At 42.0% G+C, this 19,068-nt stretch overlaps 1 protein-coding gene across 10 annotated transcripts in view; it reads right to left on the bottom strand.

The window, feature by feature from the left end:
• Positions 1 to 19,068, bottom strand: part of ryr2a (ryanodine receptor 2a (cardiac)) — a 239,497-nt gene that overhangs the window by 99,586 nt on the left and 120,843 nt on the right. For 8 of the 10 annotated variants that reach the window (XM_031323968.2, XM_031323970.2, XM_031323967.2 and 5 more), the window contains 16 exons: positions 16,372 to 16,580; positions 15,951 to 16,127; positions 15,313 to 15,458; positions 15,105 to 15,219; positions 13,905 to 14,065; positions 13,399 to 13,558; positions 12,696 to 12,782; positions 11,933 to 12,064; positions 11,353 to 11,447; positions 11,011 to 11,186; positions 7,937 to 8,574; positions 5,050 to 5,250; positions 4,092 to 4,197; positions 3,786 to 3,929; positions 2,865 to 2,992; positions 2,114 to 2,259 (listed from right to left, as the gene is read on the bottom strand). In XM_031323968.2, coding sequence (XP_031179828.1) covers positions 2,114 to 2,259; positions 2,865 to 2,992; positions 3,786 to 3,929; positions 4,092 to 4,197; positions 5,050 to 5,250; positions 7,937 to 8,574; positions 11,011 to 11,186; positions 11,353 to 11,447; positions 11,933 to 12,064; positions 12,696 to 12,782; positions 13,399 to 13,558; positions 13,905 to 14,065; positions 15,105 to 15,219; positions 15,313 to 15,458; positions 15,951 to 16,127; positions 16,372 to 16,580 — 2,821 coding nt within the window. The remainder of the gene's footprint in view (positions 1 to 2,113; positions 2,260 to 2,864; positions 2,993 to 3,785; positions 3,930 to 4,091; positions 4,198 to 5,049; positions 5,251 to 7,936; positions 8,575 to 11,010; positions 11,187 to 11,352; positions 11,448 to 11,932; positions 12,065 to 12,695; positions 12,783 to 13,398; positions 13,559 to 13,904; positions 14,066 to 15,104; positions 15,220 to 15,312; positions 15,459 to 15,950; positions 16,128 to 16,371; positions 16,581 to 19,068) is intronic. The other 2 variants (XM_035997754.1, XM_031323971.2) reach the window with 1 other exon arrangement.

Below are 19,068 nucleotides of genomic sequence, written 5' to 3' on the forward strand. Positions count from 1 at the left end.
AAACAGATGACAACAGCGCTGCGAAGTCCAAGTCATTAGTAAACATTGCAAGATGGCTACGGATGAACACCAGTTGTTTGAAACTACAATGAACGAGTTAGACTTGGCTTTTTATCTAAAAGAGAAGCAGAAGACTACAGTCCGCCCCGCTGGTAGCTAAGAGTTTAATCTACCAGTTAGCTCCTCTGGTAGCTAAGAGTTTAATCTACCAGTTAGCTCCACTGGTAGCTAAGCGTATGTGACTTAGCGAAAACCCACTGGTGGTTGTGATTGGTCATAGTGTTATCCAATTGCGTGCAGTGAGATTTTCAAACACATACTTGGTGCCGCCCCTCGAGTTGGTCCATTTTCATTACTCATTGCCAGACCCTTAATCTTTCGGATTTGGGTCTGGATTTCCAGGCTAGCTCTAACCAGAACCAGAGGCCTGTACTACGAAGCAAGATTTGGCGTTAATGAGGTAACTTCAGGTTCAACCCAGGGTTTTGTGTATCACGACAGTGGATCACTTGTTACCGGATTCAATCGCCGTGGTAACTTATGCTGAACACCTAACCTGGTCGGGAGCAGGTTATGTTGGAGATTAGAGATCAACCAGTGTAAAAGCACCGCCTACTGACCAATCAATACTCGATTGATAACGGCGTCACCGTTCTTAGAAGATCAGCTGGTGCTCGGTGAGTGGAGAGACGCTCATAAAAGTTAAAACATTTAGAGACCGACAACCTCGTTAACATTCCCTGATGGGTATCTTTATGAAATATATTGATTTTCAGCGCAAAGAATTACGTATAGGCTATTTGTCGGCTTCTTGAGCCGTGCGTTGCCAATGCCGCACATCGGTTTGAATTATATTTTTATATATTTTATTTGCTCCCATGATCGCTTCCCACTGCCAGGGTTGCAACTGAAATAATAGGCTAAAGCAACGCCTGACTGATGGGGAAGTGATATTGATAAGCGTTGTGATTTACACATAACAGTGTTGGCTATTTTTTTGCCAGCTTTCCCTCCTGTTTTAGGAAGCAGCGACTGTATTGCATTCTGCCTGTAAAACCGTGTCCGTGTTCTTCATATTTATGTAGAATTATAGTTTGCTCTTCTTATGTAAAATATGCAGCTCTGGTAGATGTTTGTGATTGGTCGTGCTGTGCAAACACCGCCTCTTTTACGTGAACGCACGTGTTGCTGGATTGGGAAACCCTGGGTTGATTCAGCTAGTTGATAACCCCCGTCGTGTCACAGCTTATGCGGGACTGTGGTTGATAGGTAAGGTGAGCCGGGCAACAGAAATAAATCCAGGACATGTTGATCATGATTCGTAGTACAGGCCTCTGGTGTATAGAGTAAGCATTGACTGAACATGGTATGCACAGTATATCACAGTAAAAGGAAAACAGAGTGACTTAACATCACATCATAAAATACATTTTTTATTGGATTTATTGTTTTGTTTTAGTTTGTTTTTACCGTCGTATCAAATTGGATAACAATAATCATGAAATTTCACTGGTACTGTAATCAATGATTTTTTTTTACACACCGTGGTATTGACTTTGGTATCGAGTATCGTGTACTTTTGGTGGTATCGGTACCGACTACTAGATTTTTGGTATCGTGACATCCCTACGTTGAACAACAAAAACATTCCCTATGACCCCCCCTCCAAAATAAAAGACTTATCTTCAAAAAATGAATTTTCTACTCAGGCCTACATATCCTCTCCATGGACTGTGTACCCATGGGTAGCAAATGATTGCTTCCATGACACAATTAGCAGGTACATTCAGAAGTACTTTAACTTTTGAATTCACTGTAGTTAGTCTACTTTGCTTTAAATTTAAATTAGACTAGACCACATTTGACTGGTTCTTAGAAAGGAGAATTACATATAATGCTCCCACATACAGCATATAGGAAACATGTCTTCACATAACATGAACATATTTCAATTATTTATTAGTCAATCATTTTCAGATTGGTCAGTATATACATCTGTCCAGCTGCCCAGTGCCCTAAGAAATGGAAATTCACTGGAAAACTACTTCTAACAAGACAGAGAAGAGATATCAGAATCAGTGTTGAGGAGCTTGACAGATGAGTGTGTTCTCACCCCAGCCCTCTGATCATCAGTTTCTCCTCCTCTCTTCCCATACGGACACTCAGCAGAGATCTGATCTGACCCAGAGCAGCCAACAGGTTGATAGTGTCCTCGATCGATACGGAGTTTATAGTGTAGGTCTTAGGAAGGGCCCGCACCTGGACAGATACAGACAGTCATATTTTGTTTTAAACATATTGCTAAGGTCCACACAATACTAGAGCTGCAACAATTAATCCATTAGTTGTCAACTATTAAATTCATCTGCAACTATTTTGATAATTGATTGATCAGTTTGAGTAATCTTTTATGACAAAAAAGGAAAAATTCTCTGATTCCAGCTTCTTAAATGTGAATATCTTCTAGTTTCTTCTCTCCTCTGTGACAGTAAACTGGATACCTTTGAGTTGTGAACAAAACAAAACATTTGAGGACATTAAATGTTTAAACTGTTGGCTTTTTATAAAATGAAGCTCCTAGGAGCATGCTTTGTCATGAGACTGCATATGAAGCCACAGAAGTAGTAAGGCTGCCTCTACAGCACGCAAACACACGTGCGCACACACACACACACACACACACACATTTGACAGCTGGAACCGTCAATCAAACCGTGGATGTCGCTGTGGTGGGGTTATGTGCTTTAACCAGTAGGAACCCAGGCGTCTGTCATATTCTAATGTACCAGTGCAAACAGGGTCTTCAATGGTATTGTGTATCTATTAAAATAAACACACACACACACACACAGGCCCAAACCTACCTGTCCTCCAATGCCATCATATTGGCGGTGCAGCAGGACAAACATGGCTCTGACCAGCTCGGGATCCTCAATAACTGACTCCTGAGCCCAGCGGACCATCGTATCTGAAATCAACTGCTGTAACGTACCTGCAAAATCAGAGAGAGAGAGAGAGAGAGAGGGAGAGAGAGACAGTTAGAGAGACAAGAGACAGAAAGACTGAGTTAGGGGATTGTGGGTCCATAATCAAACATTTTTTTGTATATTTTTTCCCTTCACAGGGATTTATAAACCGCTCATACGCAACTAGAGTGAAACAAGCTGGAAATAACAGACCCATTAGAGAACTCTCCTGATATATCTTGACTACATTTATTCAATTGTTTGACGCTTTTGTCCAAAGACACAATCCAAGCACGAGAATAGCACCTAACACAATGGAAACAAGGCTGCAGGTGCAAAAAGGAACATGTGTGCAAATTAAAAAAAATTCAGCGAGAAATGAGGATGGAAAGGTAGAAAATGAACAAACATATTAGGTGAGTAAGTACTCTCAGAAGAGAGATAGATTTGTAAGGCCAGAAGAAGAATTCCCGAACCAATTTCTACAAGTGCTGCAGTCTGTTATGTTTATTACCTCCCACAAGTGTCTGATGTATGTACAACATACATACAGATTATTTTCCTATTGTAACATTAACATGTAAAAGCTGTGGGTAATGCTAGAAGAAAGTTCATGGGCTCATTCAAATGATCATCCGAAACCTGATTGTACATCATGCAATTTATGGAAATCTGACCATTACATTATGAGATATCTTGTGTGTGAGGTCAGTATTTTTCCACAACCTAGATATAATATTTTCTGTAACAAACTGTCAACTGTTTACATGTACCCCCCTGCTGTCTGTGTGTGTGTATCAGCTGGTGCAGAGGACTTACTGGGTTTCCTTTCTTTTTTCTCCTTTGGCAGGTTGGCCATCTTGTTCTTCAGGTGAGCCACTTTCTCCACCAATGACAGGAGTCGACCTCGGATGGTGAAGTCACCGTCCCCATCTATCGCTCCATCCTCATCCAACTCTATACCTGACAGAATGGAGAATTCAGTGTACAGTCCATACTGTATTCCCATGAATATACAGTATACAGATATTGCTGATCCATGATCTTATTATTGATCTCTGTGGGCAACCTGGATATTGTAATACATTTGTTTTGCTGTCTAGGTGAAGCTGATTGGTAGTTTACCACAGTGTCTCATCAGGTCCTCGTGGAAGTCGAGCAGCTGTTCTCGGATGTATTCAGGACAGGGACACTCCTGCTTCTCATCCTTAAAGTTTAGCAGCATGTTGATCTGCAGAAACAACAACCATTCACTCATACGTTTGGATGTTGGGAGCGTGTTCCCACCAGTGTATTGGGAAGATGCTATCTGACATGGGGTCTGCAATGTATCCAGCAAAGCAGCACGGACTGGAAAAGTGTCTCTGTGACTAGCTTCACACTAGGGGTGTAACTTACACGTTCTATCACGATACAATATTATATCGATTGTAAGGACAGCGATACAATATTTACTGATCAAACAAAGTCTGCCATGATACGATTTTGACTCCATTCAATTCAGGGCCCATTTAACACAATCTTATATACATTTACAAAAAGCAACTAAAATGTTATTTTAATTGCATTACTAAGCACTTCCAGACATTTAAATTAAAAACAAACTTCTCTTTTTAATAAAAAAGAAAAAATATGAAGTGGAAATTTCAAAATAAAAGCGCATCTTAAAGACGACAATATGTATCGATATTTTGACTTTGTATCAATAATACTGGATCGTTGAGGATTGAATTGATATATCGATCCAGATCGATGTGTCGTCTTAGTCCTATTTCATACACTGCACGAGTGAGTCTGGTCACTGTAAAATGGGAGAGGAAGTGAACTACCTGGTGTCCAGTGTTAAGAAGCATCAGCTGAATAGGAGTATTTACTGTAGGTGATACAGAATGTTCTTGATCTTAATTACTTCATTCAAAGTGTCTCCAAAGCCTCAGCTTTCGTCTGCTCGATTGTCTGCTGTTCTTATCTAACACACTTCATATTGTTCTCTACACCGCCTGATTATCCTCCTGTCTGCTCTACTCTCGTACAACCTGTTCTCTCTCTACTGTTCTGTCCTCTTCTTCAGTGGTGTTCCTACCTGTTCTTGTGGAGGAGATCTGAACTCTTTGGTCTTCTTGGCAGTGAGGGCTGCAGACATGTTGAGTGCCAGCATCACCTCATTGTAGCGGAACCGCTGGTTGTCTTGGAGACAGGCTACAAAGTCATCAGAGAAGGCCACCACTGCCTCGATACGATGACGCACCTGGCAGTCGCACAGGTACTGCAGCACATGGCACATCTACACACACACACACACACACACACACACACACACACACACACACACACACACACACACACACACACACACACACACACACACACACACACACACACACACACACACACACACACACACACACACACACGTTGGGTCAACTACACAATATGATGAATAAGGTATAAGAGGTTTGTAGGATAAAGAAGAGAATGTTGACATGCTACTTGGTTTCAAAGCAAGGACTACTATATAAAAATGGGGACATTTTGCAGATTTTTCACCATGAAACTTCCAACGTGCTTATGTGCTTATTATTATATAGTCAGAAAGAAAAAGGAAATTTGTGTGCAGCTTTAATTTTAGCAAGAATTTGAGAGAGGCTTGGCAAAAGGTGTTGTTTTTTTCTCCAAATTTGAAGTAAAATGGCAGCGATATATATTTTTTGAACTGTTACAGCTGTAATGTTAAACAGCTTGTCTGCATTGTTAAATTAACTTACCTCTCTCTATATATAGGGTCTATTAGGTTGCTGAATTTGTGTGTGTATGTTAGACATACAGTAAAGCCAGTCTCATTCTTCTTCCAATCCAACTTCAACAAAACTCCCAACATGAGTTCAGAGACTGCTGTGTTTTTGTTTTTATGGAAACATGGCTGAACAACAGTGTACCGGACTATCCAGCTACCAGGCCTGCTAGCCTTCCGAGCAGATAGATGCTGCTTTGTCGGGTAAGACTAGTGGAGGTGAGCTGTGTTAACACGGACTGCCTGTTGCAGAAATGGGGTGCTTGTATCCAACTAACTGCTAACTGCTGGTGGAGTTTGTGACTGTTAAATGCCGACCATTCTACATTCCACACAAATTCACGGCTGTGTTTATACTCAGTGTTTACAGCCCACCAAGCGCTAATGCTAGTATGCGTTAGCTGAACTTTACGGAGCCTATAATGTGTGTGCACTAAATGTAGCCTGTTTCGTATGTCGTTTTTATATAATGTCGTTTTTATATACATGTATTTTAAATGTGTAACACCATTTGAGCCACGGTGAAACGTTGTTTCATGTAGATGGCTGAAAGGACAATAAAACACACTTGACTTGACTGCCTCACTATCTGTCTGTAACCGGTAGGCGTGGCTTGGGAGTGGACTCGTAGGGAAGCGAGGCAAGTGCATTCTGGGAGTTGTTGTCTTTCTTCCACATGAGCCAAAAATACATTTTCTGGCTTTTCTCGGTCTAGAAGGCACCAACTTCTAAATAAAATGTTTTCACATTTCTACTACATAAATGACCCAATTTAATACTTATTCATCTTTCCAGCGGTGAAATATCCCGTATTTGCATCCTCGAGTCTGGACATTTGAGAAAATCAAGATCTACGGTGATTTTTTATTTTATTTATTTTTTAAAGATTATTTTGGGGCTTTTTGGCCTTCATTTGATAGGACAGATGAAGACAGAAAAGGGGGGAGAGAGAGAGGGGACGACATGCAGCAAAGGACTCAAACCCGGGCCGCAGCAGTAGGTACTAGAGGGTGACAGGGGAATCAATTGTCGCTCCCATCCCATCCCGAGCCCACAAAAATACTCCCCTCATATCCCGATCACGTGACTGCCCCCCCCCCAAAAAAATCCTGTCCTGCAAAATCCAGAGAGAAAGACTCCCGAATCCCGTCCCGCTCCCGTTTCGTTCCCTATGTTGTCTAAAGTTATCAGACTCTGTCGCGGAGACGCGCTTCACACCGCGAGCAGGCTCGAGCGCCACCCGGTGGAAAAGAGAGAAAGAGAAAGAGACGTTGTCCGTCGCCGTCTGGACGATAACTAGCCAGTTGATATGCGCTTATGTGCATTTGGTTAATCGCGTTCAAATCACTAAGGTTGCCTTGAAATTTAGGCTTCACTATACATGCATTACCTGCAGGCCTAGGCCATTTCATTAGGTAGTTCCTAACGGAGATCTTCTCACACTCAAAACACACATTTCTCCGTCCCGCTCCGTCCCAGTCCTATTGATTTCTATTCTCTATTCCGTCCCTATCATGTTACCAACAGTGAAATTGACTCCCGTACCGTACGGGAGTCCCGAAAAATTGTCACCCTCTAGTAAGTACTAAGCCTTGGTACATGGGGCGCTCGCTCAACCAAGTGAGCTACCAGGGTGCCCCGATATTCGGTGATTTTTAACTGTTTTCTGTAACTTTAAATGCTTTGCACAGTATATAACATCTAATTCTAAATATAGATATGGAAGACATGCGATTCTATATCAAGTTTTCCGTAATACGAAGGAGAGCTTTATCATCTTTAAATGAAACCACAGTGAGAAAGAGAAAAAAAAAAAAAAAACTACTAGTTCTAGAAGTATTTCATATTGTCCAACATAAAACAAATTGGAATGTGACAAAAAACAACTCACTGTTACATTGAAAATTATTATCATCACTATGTCTGTAAATACACTAATCTGACAGTGAAAAAGTGCAAGCGCGTGGCCGGGTTAGCTCAGTTGGTAGAGCAGGCGCATATATATAGAGGTTTACTCCTCGACGCAGCGGCTGCGAGTTTGACTCCGACCTGCGGTCCTTTGCTGCACGTCCCCTTTCATGTCTTCATCTGTCCTATGGAAATAAAGGCCTAAAATGCCTGAAAAAAATAATCTTAAAAAAAAAAGTGCAAGCGCATTTACAAACTGAGAGGGTGTCACCTGGAGTTTTACAGGCTCGGGTAGCTTCATCTGTAACAGTCCTTCTTTAGGCATGTTCCTCCCTCCATCAGCTTCCCCGTCCTTCACCGCCTCCAGCTCCATGTGCGTGTCCACCTGCCCTTCCCGTCTCTCAGAGAACACAGACGGCTCAATCAGTCTGAGGATGTTCTTCAGATCTCCACTTTGGAACACTCCCATAATGAGCAGGGTGTAGAACAGCTTGATGAGGGGGACAAAGAGAAACTCAGTGCTGCCTCCTATTGGATCCCGTACGTGCATGCTTCCCTCCCGCACCGCCTCTGTTAGCATCTCGATGGTTTTCATTTTCAGTACATCTAAGGGGAATTCAGGGCTGTACTGGAAACAGTCTCCTGATCCGTTGTTGCCGTTGTTACGAGACAATGGCCCAGTCCCACAGACAAAACTTGGGGATGAGAAGTGCATTCTGGGTCTCAGGGAGGTGCTGAGGCCAATGCCTGGCAGGCCATGTTTTTTCTTCTCATCTGGAAACAGGGTGATGCTCTTGGTTTCGTCTGTCATGGGAACAATGTACTCGTTGTTCATCATAAGGCGAGCCGTGGTGTAGCTGCTCAGGTGGATGTCGATGAGGAGGTCGTAGTAGCCCGCACGAAGCAAACCTGTGAGTGACAGACAGATGGAAAGATAATTATAAACATTAAATTAAATATAAATCATTAAACATACCATTTATGTTCTTATTAATGAACAGATTACAGCCATTACCTGGTAGTACTAATAACATTAATTTATTCTCTATATAGGTGTATATAGCCATCATAGTTATTCTCTAAGGAGAGCCAATGTGTCCAAAGTCAGACCCTATTTGTTACCGAGAGAACTGCAGGGCTCGACAGTAACGGTTGCCCGGTTGCCCTTGGCAACCAGATTGAGTTAATTGGCAACCTTTTTGTGGCCTCTGGTTGCCTGTTGCACCCCTATTTTAGAGGGATGGGAAATTATATTACAACATTATTAAAATGCGTGGTATAGTTTCATAAGAAATGAATTGCTCCAAATATATGCAGTTTAAAACATGGCAACCGTATTGTCAATTTCGGCAACCAAAAGCTGATGCCTGGTCGCCAAGCCGGCAACCACTTTAAAAAGTTAGCGTTGAGCCCTGAATTGTAATTATTTACTTGAGTAATTCTAAGTGAAAATGTATACAATATATGTATGCAGGCTGTGATTTGTTAAGAAAGCAGAGGGGGGATGTTTTTAGATCATGCACAACAAAACAAAACATGCAAGAATTAAATCCCCCTTCCAATACCATGGGTAAAGTGCCACTCGGCCAGCCATGCCAAAACACTTCCTAAACTTAACAAGTCGTTTTGGTCCCTAAACTTAACTGTCATCGCCACATGATGCTCACTTTTACTGGCTAAACTCCACTACCAGGGCCCCTGAATGGAGCGTCATCTGGCGGTGCCTGTAGCCGGCTCTCAGTCACCTATTGGCGGCTAAACAACTGCTGCTGGTAGCCGGCATCATGGCGCTCTGTAGCAGCTAAATACAACCAGCAGCTGCTGCTGGGATTTTATCGTTCTATGACACTATAGACTCATGTTACAGTGCTGTACTTAGTTTGAAATACTTCTAGTTTAGGTATATAATTAATACATGGTATAGGCTGTTGGTGAAGTAGATGATCACTTTGATGGGGGGGGGATACATTTTGTCTCCACCAGGGATCAAAATAATTCAGCAGAGGCAGGGATATATAGACCAGAAAGGGGGAAATCCCACACATCCCCCCCGGCAGGTGGCACCCTGTATGTATGCACTAGGGGTGCCTCGATTCTCCACATCGATTCGATTTCTTAACATAACTCCCTCACGGGGAAGGCTAGATGTTGCCACAGCGGTGACTACAGGGAAGTGGGAGGATTTTCAAGTTCTCTTTTTTCTCTTTGCGAGTTTGCAAAGCCGGAGAAAAAAAGAGAACTTGAAAATCCTGGCCAAAAAATGGCCATGGTGTCTTGAAAAGTGACGCCGCAGGCTACCAGTAAGCTAACGTTACGCTGTGACTTTACCTATAGTGCTGTATTGTTGTCCAAAAATTATTAAAAACACATCAGTGAGTCACACTGTTGCACTGGGTGACATGTCCCTTCATTACCATGAACAAATTCTGTAGTTTATTTTGACTCAATCCCACATACACCGTCCTACTCACTAGAGCACCAAATGTGGATTAATTCTTCGCTTAAAAAAGTCCCTGTGAGCACCTGGGGAGCTCACCTGGTAGAGCAGGCGCCCATACATAGAGGTTTACTCCCTGACACAGTGGCCACGGGTTCGACACCGCTCTTTGCTGCAAGTCATTACCCCTCTCTCTCCCCCTTCATGTCTTCAGCTGTCCTATATAAATAAAGGACTAAAATGCCCAAAAAATAATCTTAATAAAAAAATAAGTAAAATTGTCCCCATTACATGAAATATATTTCCTCCTGTTTGAGTAATGTTTGTTAAAACTACAGTGGCCAGCTGTTTTAGGAAATGACTGAGCCTTTTCTGTTTTTTAAATGAAACCATATATTTGTGAGCCGTTTTTAAAGATGTACGTCTTCAGTTGGAACCACTGGGCTTGGTGCCGAGAGCCACAGACAGGGTAGGGAGGAAAGAACAGACTAACACACTGTTGGCTTGGTCTTTTCACAGGATTTGTTTACGATAAAAAAAGTGTAGAATAATGCAAACCATATCTGTTAAGTACATTTTCATTTCATTCATTAAAACAGAGCTCCAAAGGATCTTAATACTTCTTCCAACTCATTCTAGAGTTATACCACACTGCATCATGCAATTATGATCCATAAGTGTCTGAAATCTCAATTGACTTCTTACTAAAGAATAAACTATTGAGAGTTTAGTTTGTAGGGAATATTAAATAAGTGAATAAAGAAGAGAGGTTGGGAACAGTGGTGGTCTATTAAATGGCATCAACTTCAAGGACAGGCTCTGACTATTACCTGACCTCTACTTATTTCTCAGGGACAGGCTCTTGTACCTTGCATGCAGTTATGCTTTCTAAATGCTGTGTGTGTTACCTGGCATGTACTTATTCTCTATAGCCTGCAGGAGCTGTGCCTCGTCTACGTGTGAGCAGAGGGCATGTGCCACCCGGTTGTTTCCCAGAGCACAGATTGCTGAATATAGTCGGAGGGTATGGTAGTGAAACTTCAGTAAGTCCCGTTGCTCTGACAGCTCCAGGATATCCACCGACCTGGACAACACACAGAGAGACACTGCATGAGGAAGGAGAGAGCAGGAGAATGAAAAGGTGTGCGTGTGTGTGTGCGTGTGTGCGTGTGCGTGTGCGTGCGTGCGTGCGTGCGTGTGTGTGTGTGTGTGTGTGTGTGTGTGTGTGTGTGTCTCTGTGGGTACTTCACTTGTTCTCTTCAGGTATGTGCAGGGTCATGAACTGCAGAGGTTGGTTACACTGGACCAGCCAGCCGTGTCTGTCATTCACTCTGGATGCTGACACCTGAAAGGAACAAATAATATCTCTTAGCACTTTACAGACAGCATGCAATACATTTCACGTTGCTTTTCACCCACTGTGTGGCACAGCAGACAGTTTACCTAGCATACTGCCCATATGCAGTACAGTATGGAAGTCATATGACCCAGCATCATTTCCCTACTGTCTTTATAGAGACAAGCATCAGTTGGGCTTACACAGTAAATTATCCAAAAATCAGTCAGGCAATCAGTTTTCCTGTTCAAAACCAGGAATAGTGACCCGAGTTTCAGATACACTTGCGATATGAAGGGTCTCATGTTGCAAGTACGATGAATCTAAGACAGAAGCTGTCTCAATTGTTTTCCAGAACTGTCAGCTTTTACATCCCTTTGTTCATTGAACAATTAGTGATTTGCCATTCTACATTTATCTAACAAAACAAAACAGAACCACAAAAAGCCAGAACATGCACAGCTACTATCGCTAGGTAGGAGTTGTTACTGTACCTTGAGGAAATGGTTGGGAACACGACTCCATAATACAGGAGTGAGAAACTGGACATGCAGCCGTGGAGGACACTGAGGAATTGGGTTCTTCCTCTCACTCTTAAACAGGCCAGCTGACAGAGGCATCACATTCTGACAGGAAAACAGACATGTTGACAACGATACAACATCAGAGAGGACAAAGCTGGACAGACCAAAGAGGATATTGTGGACATACTCAAACTAATTGTGCAGTTTTCTCTGTCAACCAAGAGTTGGTTTTCATATATAGTGCTCATTAGTCTGGTTATGTATAATTTCATCCCAAACTGACATGACAAGAGAGACTGTATGTATGTATGACTGTATGTATGTAGGTGGTCGAGAAGGATTGTTTAAGATATTTTCTGTTTTCATTTTGAGTATTTTGCTCTACAGTGTTACTAAAGTGACATCAAACCAAAAGGATGTTACAAATGCTAAAGATGAATTGTAACAGGACGAAAAACCAAGTCTAAACAAACCATTCTAAGTCATTTTTGTTGTGTTTCTTGTTTTTGTTTCTCCATAAATCATTAAAATCTCTCTTCCTGTGTGCCACTAGAAGGCTTTTATTGTGAAGCAGCAACAAGAAATGTCTCTGAGGTTAAAGGCAACCTCCCAAACCTTACTTTTTTGATAATGAAGCTGTAAGGCTGTGTGTGTGTGTGTGTGTGTGTGTGTGTGTGTGTGTGTGTGTGTGTGTGTGTGTGTGTGTGTGTGTGTGTGTGTGTATCCTTCTGACCTTAATACGCCCCAGTTCAAACTGGAAGACATTGGGGCTGGTGGCCTTGGCAAAGACTGCTGGGAACAGCTTAGTACTGGGCTCCACCTGTTGAGACGAGAGAGTGTAAAAGAGATTTCAGCCGACCTCGGCTGCTCCGAGCTCTGTGCACTGGCGCCATACACACACAGAAAGATGACACAGAGCTGGACTAAAATCTGCAAAAGTATCACTTTAAGTCCAACTGAAATCACAATTAGTAATGTCTTTTTCACAGTCCAACATCAAAAGTTATAATAATTTGTAAATCCATTGGTAGTAGTTTGGTGCCTCTGAGTGGGTGGACCGATATAAATCATGAATTGGAAGCTGAACAGACAGGGGCACAAAGACGCAATGTGAACAAACTTTCTTTGGTAACTTTAATTTACAAGCCAAGAACAGGCAGCATTTTGTTTTGTCCTGGTAGCAGCAGTGTTGAAGACCACAACAGACCATGAGGGGTCAATCAGTTTAGATGCTAAGTTTAATAGCTGGTGCCAGACTGTTGTAGTGAGAGGGATTAATGTTAGAAGCAAACAAAATACATGAAAACAAAGAGAAAAAGTAAGGAGGCACATTTTGGTGTGTGAAGCAAAAAAAATCAGGAAGGGAGAAGAAGAAAGAAGCAGGGGTTAAAGAAAAAGACCATTCACAAACCTGTAACACCTTATCGAATGTTCACCTGGTAATATGTGCTGAGTTCTTTGCCGTTTGCTGTAAATGTCAGCAATCCGTTTGTTGTGTCGACCAGACAGCCGATCTCTAAGCCATTGTTGTTCCTCCCCTGACCAGGACTGCTGCTCTCTCCAGCCCACACCATGTAACAGTTACTGCGCTTTATACTGAAAAAGAACACACACCATGCTCAGTCTTTTAACCAAAATGCGCAGTAAAGATTTCACTGAAGCACTACAATACAATTATTTTTAATGATTAGTTCCTCAGGTTTAGTGGGTGCTAGTCATTGCAATCAAATGATGTAGTTTGAAGCTGGAATGAGAACCTGCTGCCTTCATCACACACACACACACACACACACACACACACACACACACACACACACACACACACACACACACACACACACACACACACACACACACACATACACACACACACACACACACACACACACACACACACACTCAAATTTAGCCCAAAATATGGGTTGGCTCCAACTTGACTAACCTCTCATGAACTTTGCCCTTCTCATCTCCCAGGGTAACTGTGACAGTTCGGACGTTGTGCAGGTCGAATCCTGGGTCATACTGATGGAAGTCAGAGGTCACCCAGCCCACCCAAACACTGCTGGGCTCCTGACCGGGGAAGATCCGCACAGAGTAGTAGTGCTGCACAGAAAGAGAGGTGCAATCAAGTCAGGTTTCACTGCATTGCCCCTGATCCCAGGTCTGTTCCCAAAGAGCTTCACAATACGCGTATTATGAAACACAAAATGAAGACATGTAATTGGGAGAAAACCTTTTTCAGGTGCAGGGGTTAAACATTATTTGCTAAAAAACAGAGACCTGAATGACTGTTAAGAAATGCAAATACATTCATATTATATAACAAAGGTATTGACTGAACTGTTACACTTTTCTAGGACCTGTAGACCTGTACCATGTGTTCATTCTAACTGTTTGTAATATATGTAAAATGTTTCATTTCAAAACCATCTTGAGCGTAGGGTTGGGTACCGTTCATTTTTTTTCGGTAACGATACCAAATTCAAATTCCGATGCCAGTACCCAACGGTACCTTTTTTCGGTACTTTCCCTCTGCAATAACAAAAAATAATTTCAGTTGTAAAAATAATTCCTAAACTATATACTTAGACCATCTTGTTATTTATTTAGAACATTTTACACACCACACAAATTACAACACCTCCTTCCCCCCAAAAAAATAATTATTAATTTCTTACACTGTACTGAAACTTGTATTCTTGCATTTGTATCTTATTCTATTTTAGCCTGTTTTTATTTTCTAATTGCTCTTTAATGTTTTATGTAAGCATTTCGTTCCATCCACAGCTCTGTGTGTGTGTGTGTGTGTGTGTGTGTGTGTGTGTGTGTGTGTGTGTGTGTGTGTGTGTGTGTGTGTGTGTGTGTGTGTGTGTGTGTGTGTGTGGATTAGAGCGGAGCCCTGCTCTCTGTCTATATGCAGAGAGGACAGATTAGCTTGCTCTTACAGGTACCGAAATTTGGCACCGTTTCATTTAACGTGAATCAGTCCTCGGTAGTACCAAAAGAGTACTGGATTCAGTACCCAACCCTACTTGTGCATCTTTCACCTTACTGGCTCTCTTGGAGTGCGGAGCTGCATCAGTAACACGTATATTGCATGCGAGTGTTTTGTGAATTTTAATTTGTGTATGTATTGTCTTACAGTAGAGGCTTGCATGAGGAATTCATATTCATCTCTGTCATCGGCCATCACCTCCTCTGACAGACAAGCGGACGATGGACAGCTGTTGTCTGGCTTGTTTCTCTTCAACATGAACCTGGTAGATCAGATGCTTGGTTTAAAGATAACGTTTAAAAATAGTGATCAAATAACTTTTTTTAAACTGTTGGTATGAGAAAACGGGGTTTACCGTTGCTTGAGTTTGGAGGGCTTCTCCTGGTTATGATCTTTGTGGTTGTTGAATTCGTCTCTCTCCGGTCCATTGGGTCCATTGGCACCATGAGAAGACTTCATCAGGACCTCAAAGTCTGACACAGTTTCAAAGTCCTCCAGCTCCTGCAGAAACAGACAGACAGTGAACACACCACACATATTCTTAATCATACACCCAACCCGACACACATACACTTGCAGGTAAATGTGAGCAATACATTGTGAAGAATATTAGAATATACACTAAAGGGGTGCCTGGTTGGCACACCTGAGGCTCAATCCTTGCTGCAGCGGCCGCAGGTTCGATTCTGACCTGCGGCCCTTTGCTGCATGTCATTCCCCCTCTCTCTACCCCTTTCCTGTCTTCAGCTGTCCTATCTAATAAAGGCCTAAAATGCCCAAATCAAATCTTAAAAAAAAAAAAGAACATACAATAAATTCTGCTTGGGCAATGGAGGGACCTGCTACACAGCAGACGGATTGCATTGAGTGTGTATTACACACCGAGGATCTGTCGGTCAATGTCAGTATACTGTATATCTGTATATCTATCTGTCTGATATACTGTATGTGCGTATGTATGAGTACATGTCTGTGTGTTTGTGGTACTGTTACCCTCTTTGATGAGAAGAGGCTGTCGTTAGGTGTGGATCTGGAAAAGGACTCTGCACACTCTATGGGCATGCTCAGTCTGTAGAAGGTAATGTCAGTGTAACTGTTCTGGGAGCCAAAGGACCTCTGAGTGACCTTTAGGCAAGGACAGGACTCCACTGTCCCATCTATCCTTGTCACCTGAAAAAGAAGGAAAAATCAAAAAACATTAGTTCTGTGTGTACTGTCAACGTTTCAGCTCGTCTCAAATTTCCCGTCCTTTCAGACAAAAACTTAGTTAGAAATGTCTTAAAATGTGTCTGAAGGGATTACATTTCAGTCCAGATCTCAGGCCAATGCCACTGGAAGTTCTACTTAAAAACCGACAGCCGATTCTCGCAGGTGCTAGCTACGTGGATCTGTATTGCAGGTGACACCCCCTCACCTCTATGTGTTGGTGGTTGGGGGGGACAGGAACAAACTGAGGCAGCCTCTTGCTGAGCCACATGGTGACATCCCGGTTCATGTTGACAGCAAACGGTTCGTAGCCTTCCTGCAGGCCGCAGATGGTGAAGTACTTCAGAGTGCTGACGTCTTTACCGTAGTTCATTTTCCCCACCTGACACACACCCAGACTGGACACTGGGATAAAACCTGGAGACGGACAGAAAAAAATCTAAAATCAAATACTAAGATGAAGCTTTTTGTGCAATACTACTAGGGCTGTCAATCGATTAATTGATTAAAATATTTAATCGCGATTGATCGCGTAATTGTCCATAGTTAACTCCTGATTAAATGCAAATTTATCACACATTTTTTATCTCTTCTTAATGTACTTTGAAAGGGATATTTTTCAAGTTTGTAATGCTCTTATCAATATGGGAGCGGACAACTATGCTTGCTTTATGCAAATGTTTATCATTATTGCAACAATCCAAAACAATGACAATACTGTCTATAATATTCTCCAGAATAACCTCAAAGGTAATGTATGCTCTAAAAATATGCTGAAAAACATAATATGGCTAACTCAAAGCCCATCAAGTAACAACCGATGGCCATATTGACCTGAATGTAACATTACTTGGTAATAATAATAATAATAATTTAAGCAGCTCAACACCACAACACAAAACAATGTGTCCAGCGCGCGCGCGTGTGTGTGTGTGTGTGTGTGTGTGTGTGTGTGTGTGTGTGTGCGCGTGTGTGCGCGTGTGTGTGTGCGTGTGTGTGTGTGTGTGTGTGTGTGTGTGTTAATCTTGCTTTAAAATAAATAGTGGTGCTCGTTATTATTACTCAGTATTATCACGTTAATTTTGATGGCCCTAATTACTACCTCTAACACTATCCATAGAGGAACCTTTTATGTAACTCAATATTCTCCTGATTGTTTGTTTGTATTGTTTATTAAGGATCCAGATTAGTCATCACCGTAGTGAAGACTATTTTTCCTGGGGTCCCACACAAGACAAACATAAACAAATATTATAAAGCAAAATACATATTGGTATATCAGAACAATGAAAACATCCTGGATTTTAGGCACAGTAGGATGTTTTTCATGTTATAAAAACAAAACAGTAACATGAAATAAAATATATAGTAAAAAAAAAAAAGAAAGAAAGAAGACAACAGATCAATTAAGACATTAAGCGATCACTTCTGAAAATGTTATTAAGAACTGATTGACAATTACATATTACACAGCTGACTGCAGGCACGACCAATGTCCTTTCATCTTGGAAAAATGTTCAGACAAATCTGCCCTTGCATCAAAGGACCAGACTTACAGAGACAAGGGGCAGTGGTGTGTAAGCAACTACTAAGCTTCATCACTAATAATATCAAGCAGGTAGTGACCTCCTTGTTCTATAATTGGCATGACTCTTGTTTCAAAGGGTTTACAACAGAACCAGAGGAAAAGGATTCCAACTAGGGAGCCTTGTTGTTAGTCAAGGCTACAAAGTAATGCAGTGTTAAAGCAGGGAATATGCAGTAAACCTGAAGTGAAATTAATTACTATTTAAGACCTAATTTAAGATCATTTTCATACATTTTAAGACCTCATCACCAAGAATTCAAGAATCGCATCCCCTCATTTGTCAGACACCTGGTCTTATATGAAATCCACAATGTCTAGCCAAAACAGCACAACTTGGTGGACATTCACACAGCCTGCGTTGGCCGTCAGACGGTGCGCCAAAAACGCAAAAAAAAACCAGCAGGCCTGCGGCGAAAAGTTGAGACTGACTCAACATTTGAAGAAACGCAACCCCACGTCGCGCTTCGGTGGCCAATCATGTAACCGGAGATCAGACTTGTCTGTGTGTGTGAGGCACTGTGAGAATTCCGTACAGTAAACAGGGAACATCACTGCCTTTATCGCTGCCACACGAACCAAAACTGCTGAACTGGCCACGAGTTTGTGTAACAGCTGAATGTTTCCAAACAACAGAGCACAGTCGATCTGTCTCTTTTCTTTTTCTCTTCCTCCGTCAAAGCTGCCTTCAAGTGCGGTCGGAAACGTTGAGTTCTACAGTACACAGTCTGATGGAAAACAGTAGTTGTGAAATATAAAGTCTACTTGTGCTATATTGAGGGGTTTGAAGAACACAACAGGAGTCACACTAATGGGCAGTTTCATTGACAATCCCCCCGCCGCTTAATCTTGCGGCTAATGGCAGGATCGCTGTTTCCCCCTGTCTGAATGCAGCCTTATGAGCTGGCAACAGTGTTTGATCCCAACAAAAAGTTAAGAAGTGGAAGCATTATTCAGCAGAACTTATTTTAGAGCTACCAAGATTTTCATCCCGTTATTTTAGCCAGGAAGACACATATATGTAATTCACACTGTTGGGCCCAAACTGCCCAAAATATGTGCTGGTAAAACAACGACGCCAATATTTGGCAGAGTTTTTTTTTTTACCTGCCAAGAAATGCATGCCCCTCGTCTCAGTCCAGGTGAGTGTTTTATTAATAGGTTGGCTAACATTAGTTAATCTCCCTCTTCTCATGTCACGTCTGATGAACAATAAGTTACGGTGTTGAGAAACTCACAATGCAGGGGGGGAGTGACAGGCTGGAAAGATGGGAAATAGTTTTAACATGACTTTAAAATCAACATCCACCGAGCCAGAAT

Source organism: Sander lucioperca, chromosome 22 (assembly GCF_008315115.2).
Source record: "Sander lucioperca isolate FBNREF2018 chromosome 22, SLUC_FBN_1.2, whole genome shotgun sequence".
NCBI lineage: Eukaryota > Metazoa > Chordata > Actinopteri > Perciformes > Percidae > Sander > Sander lucioperca.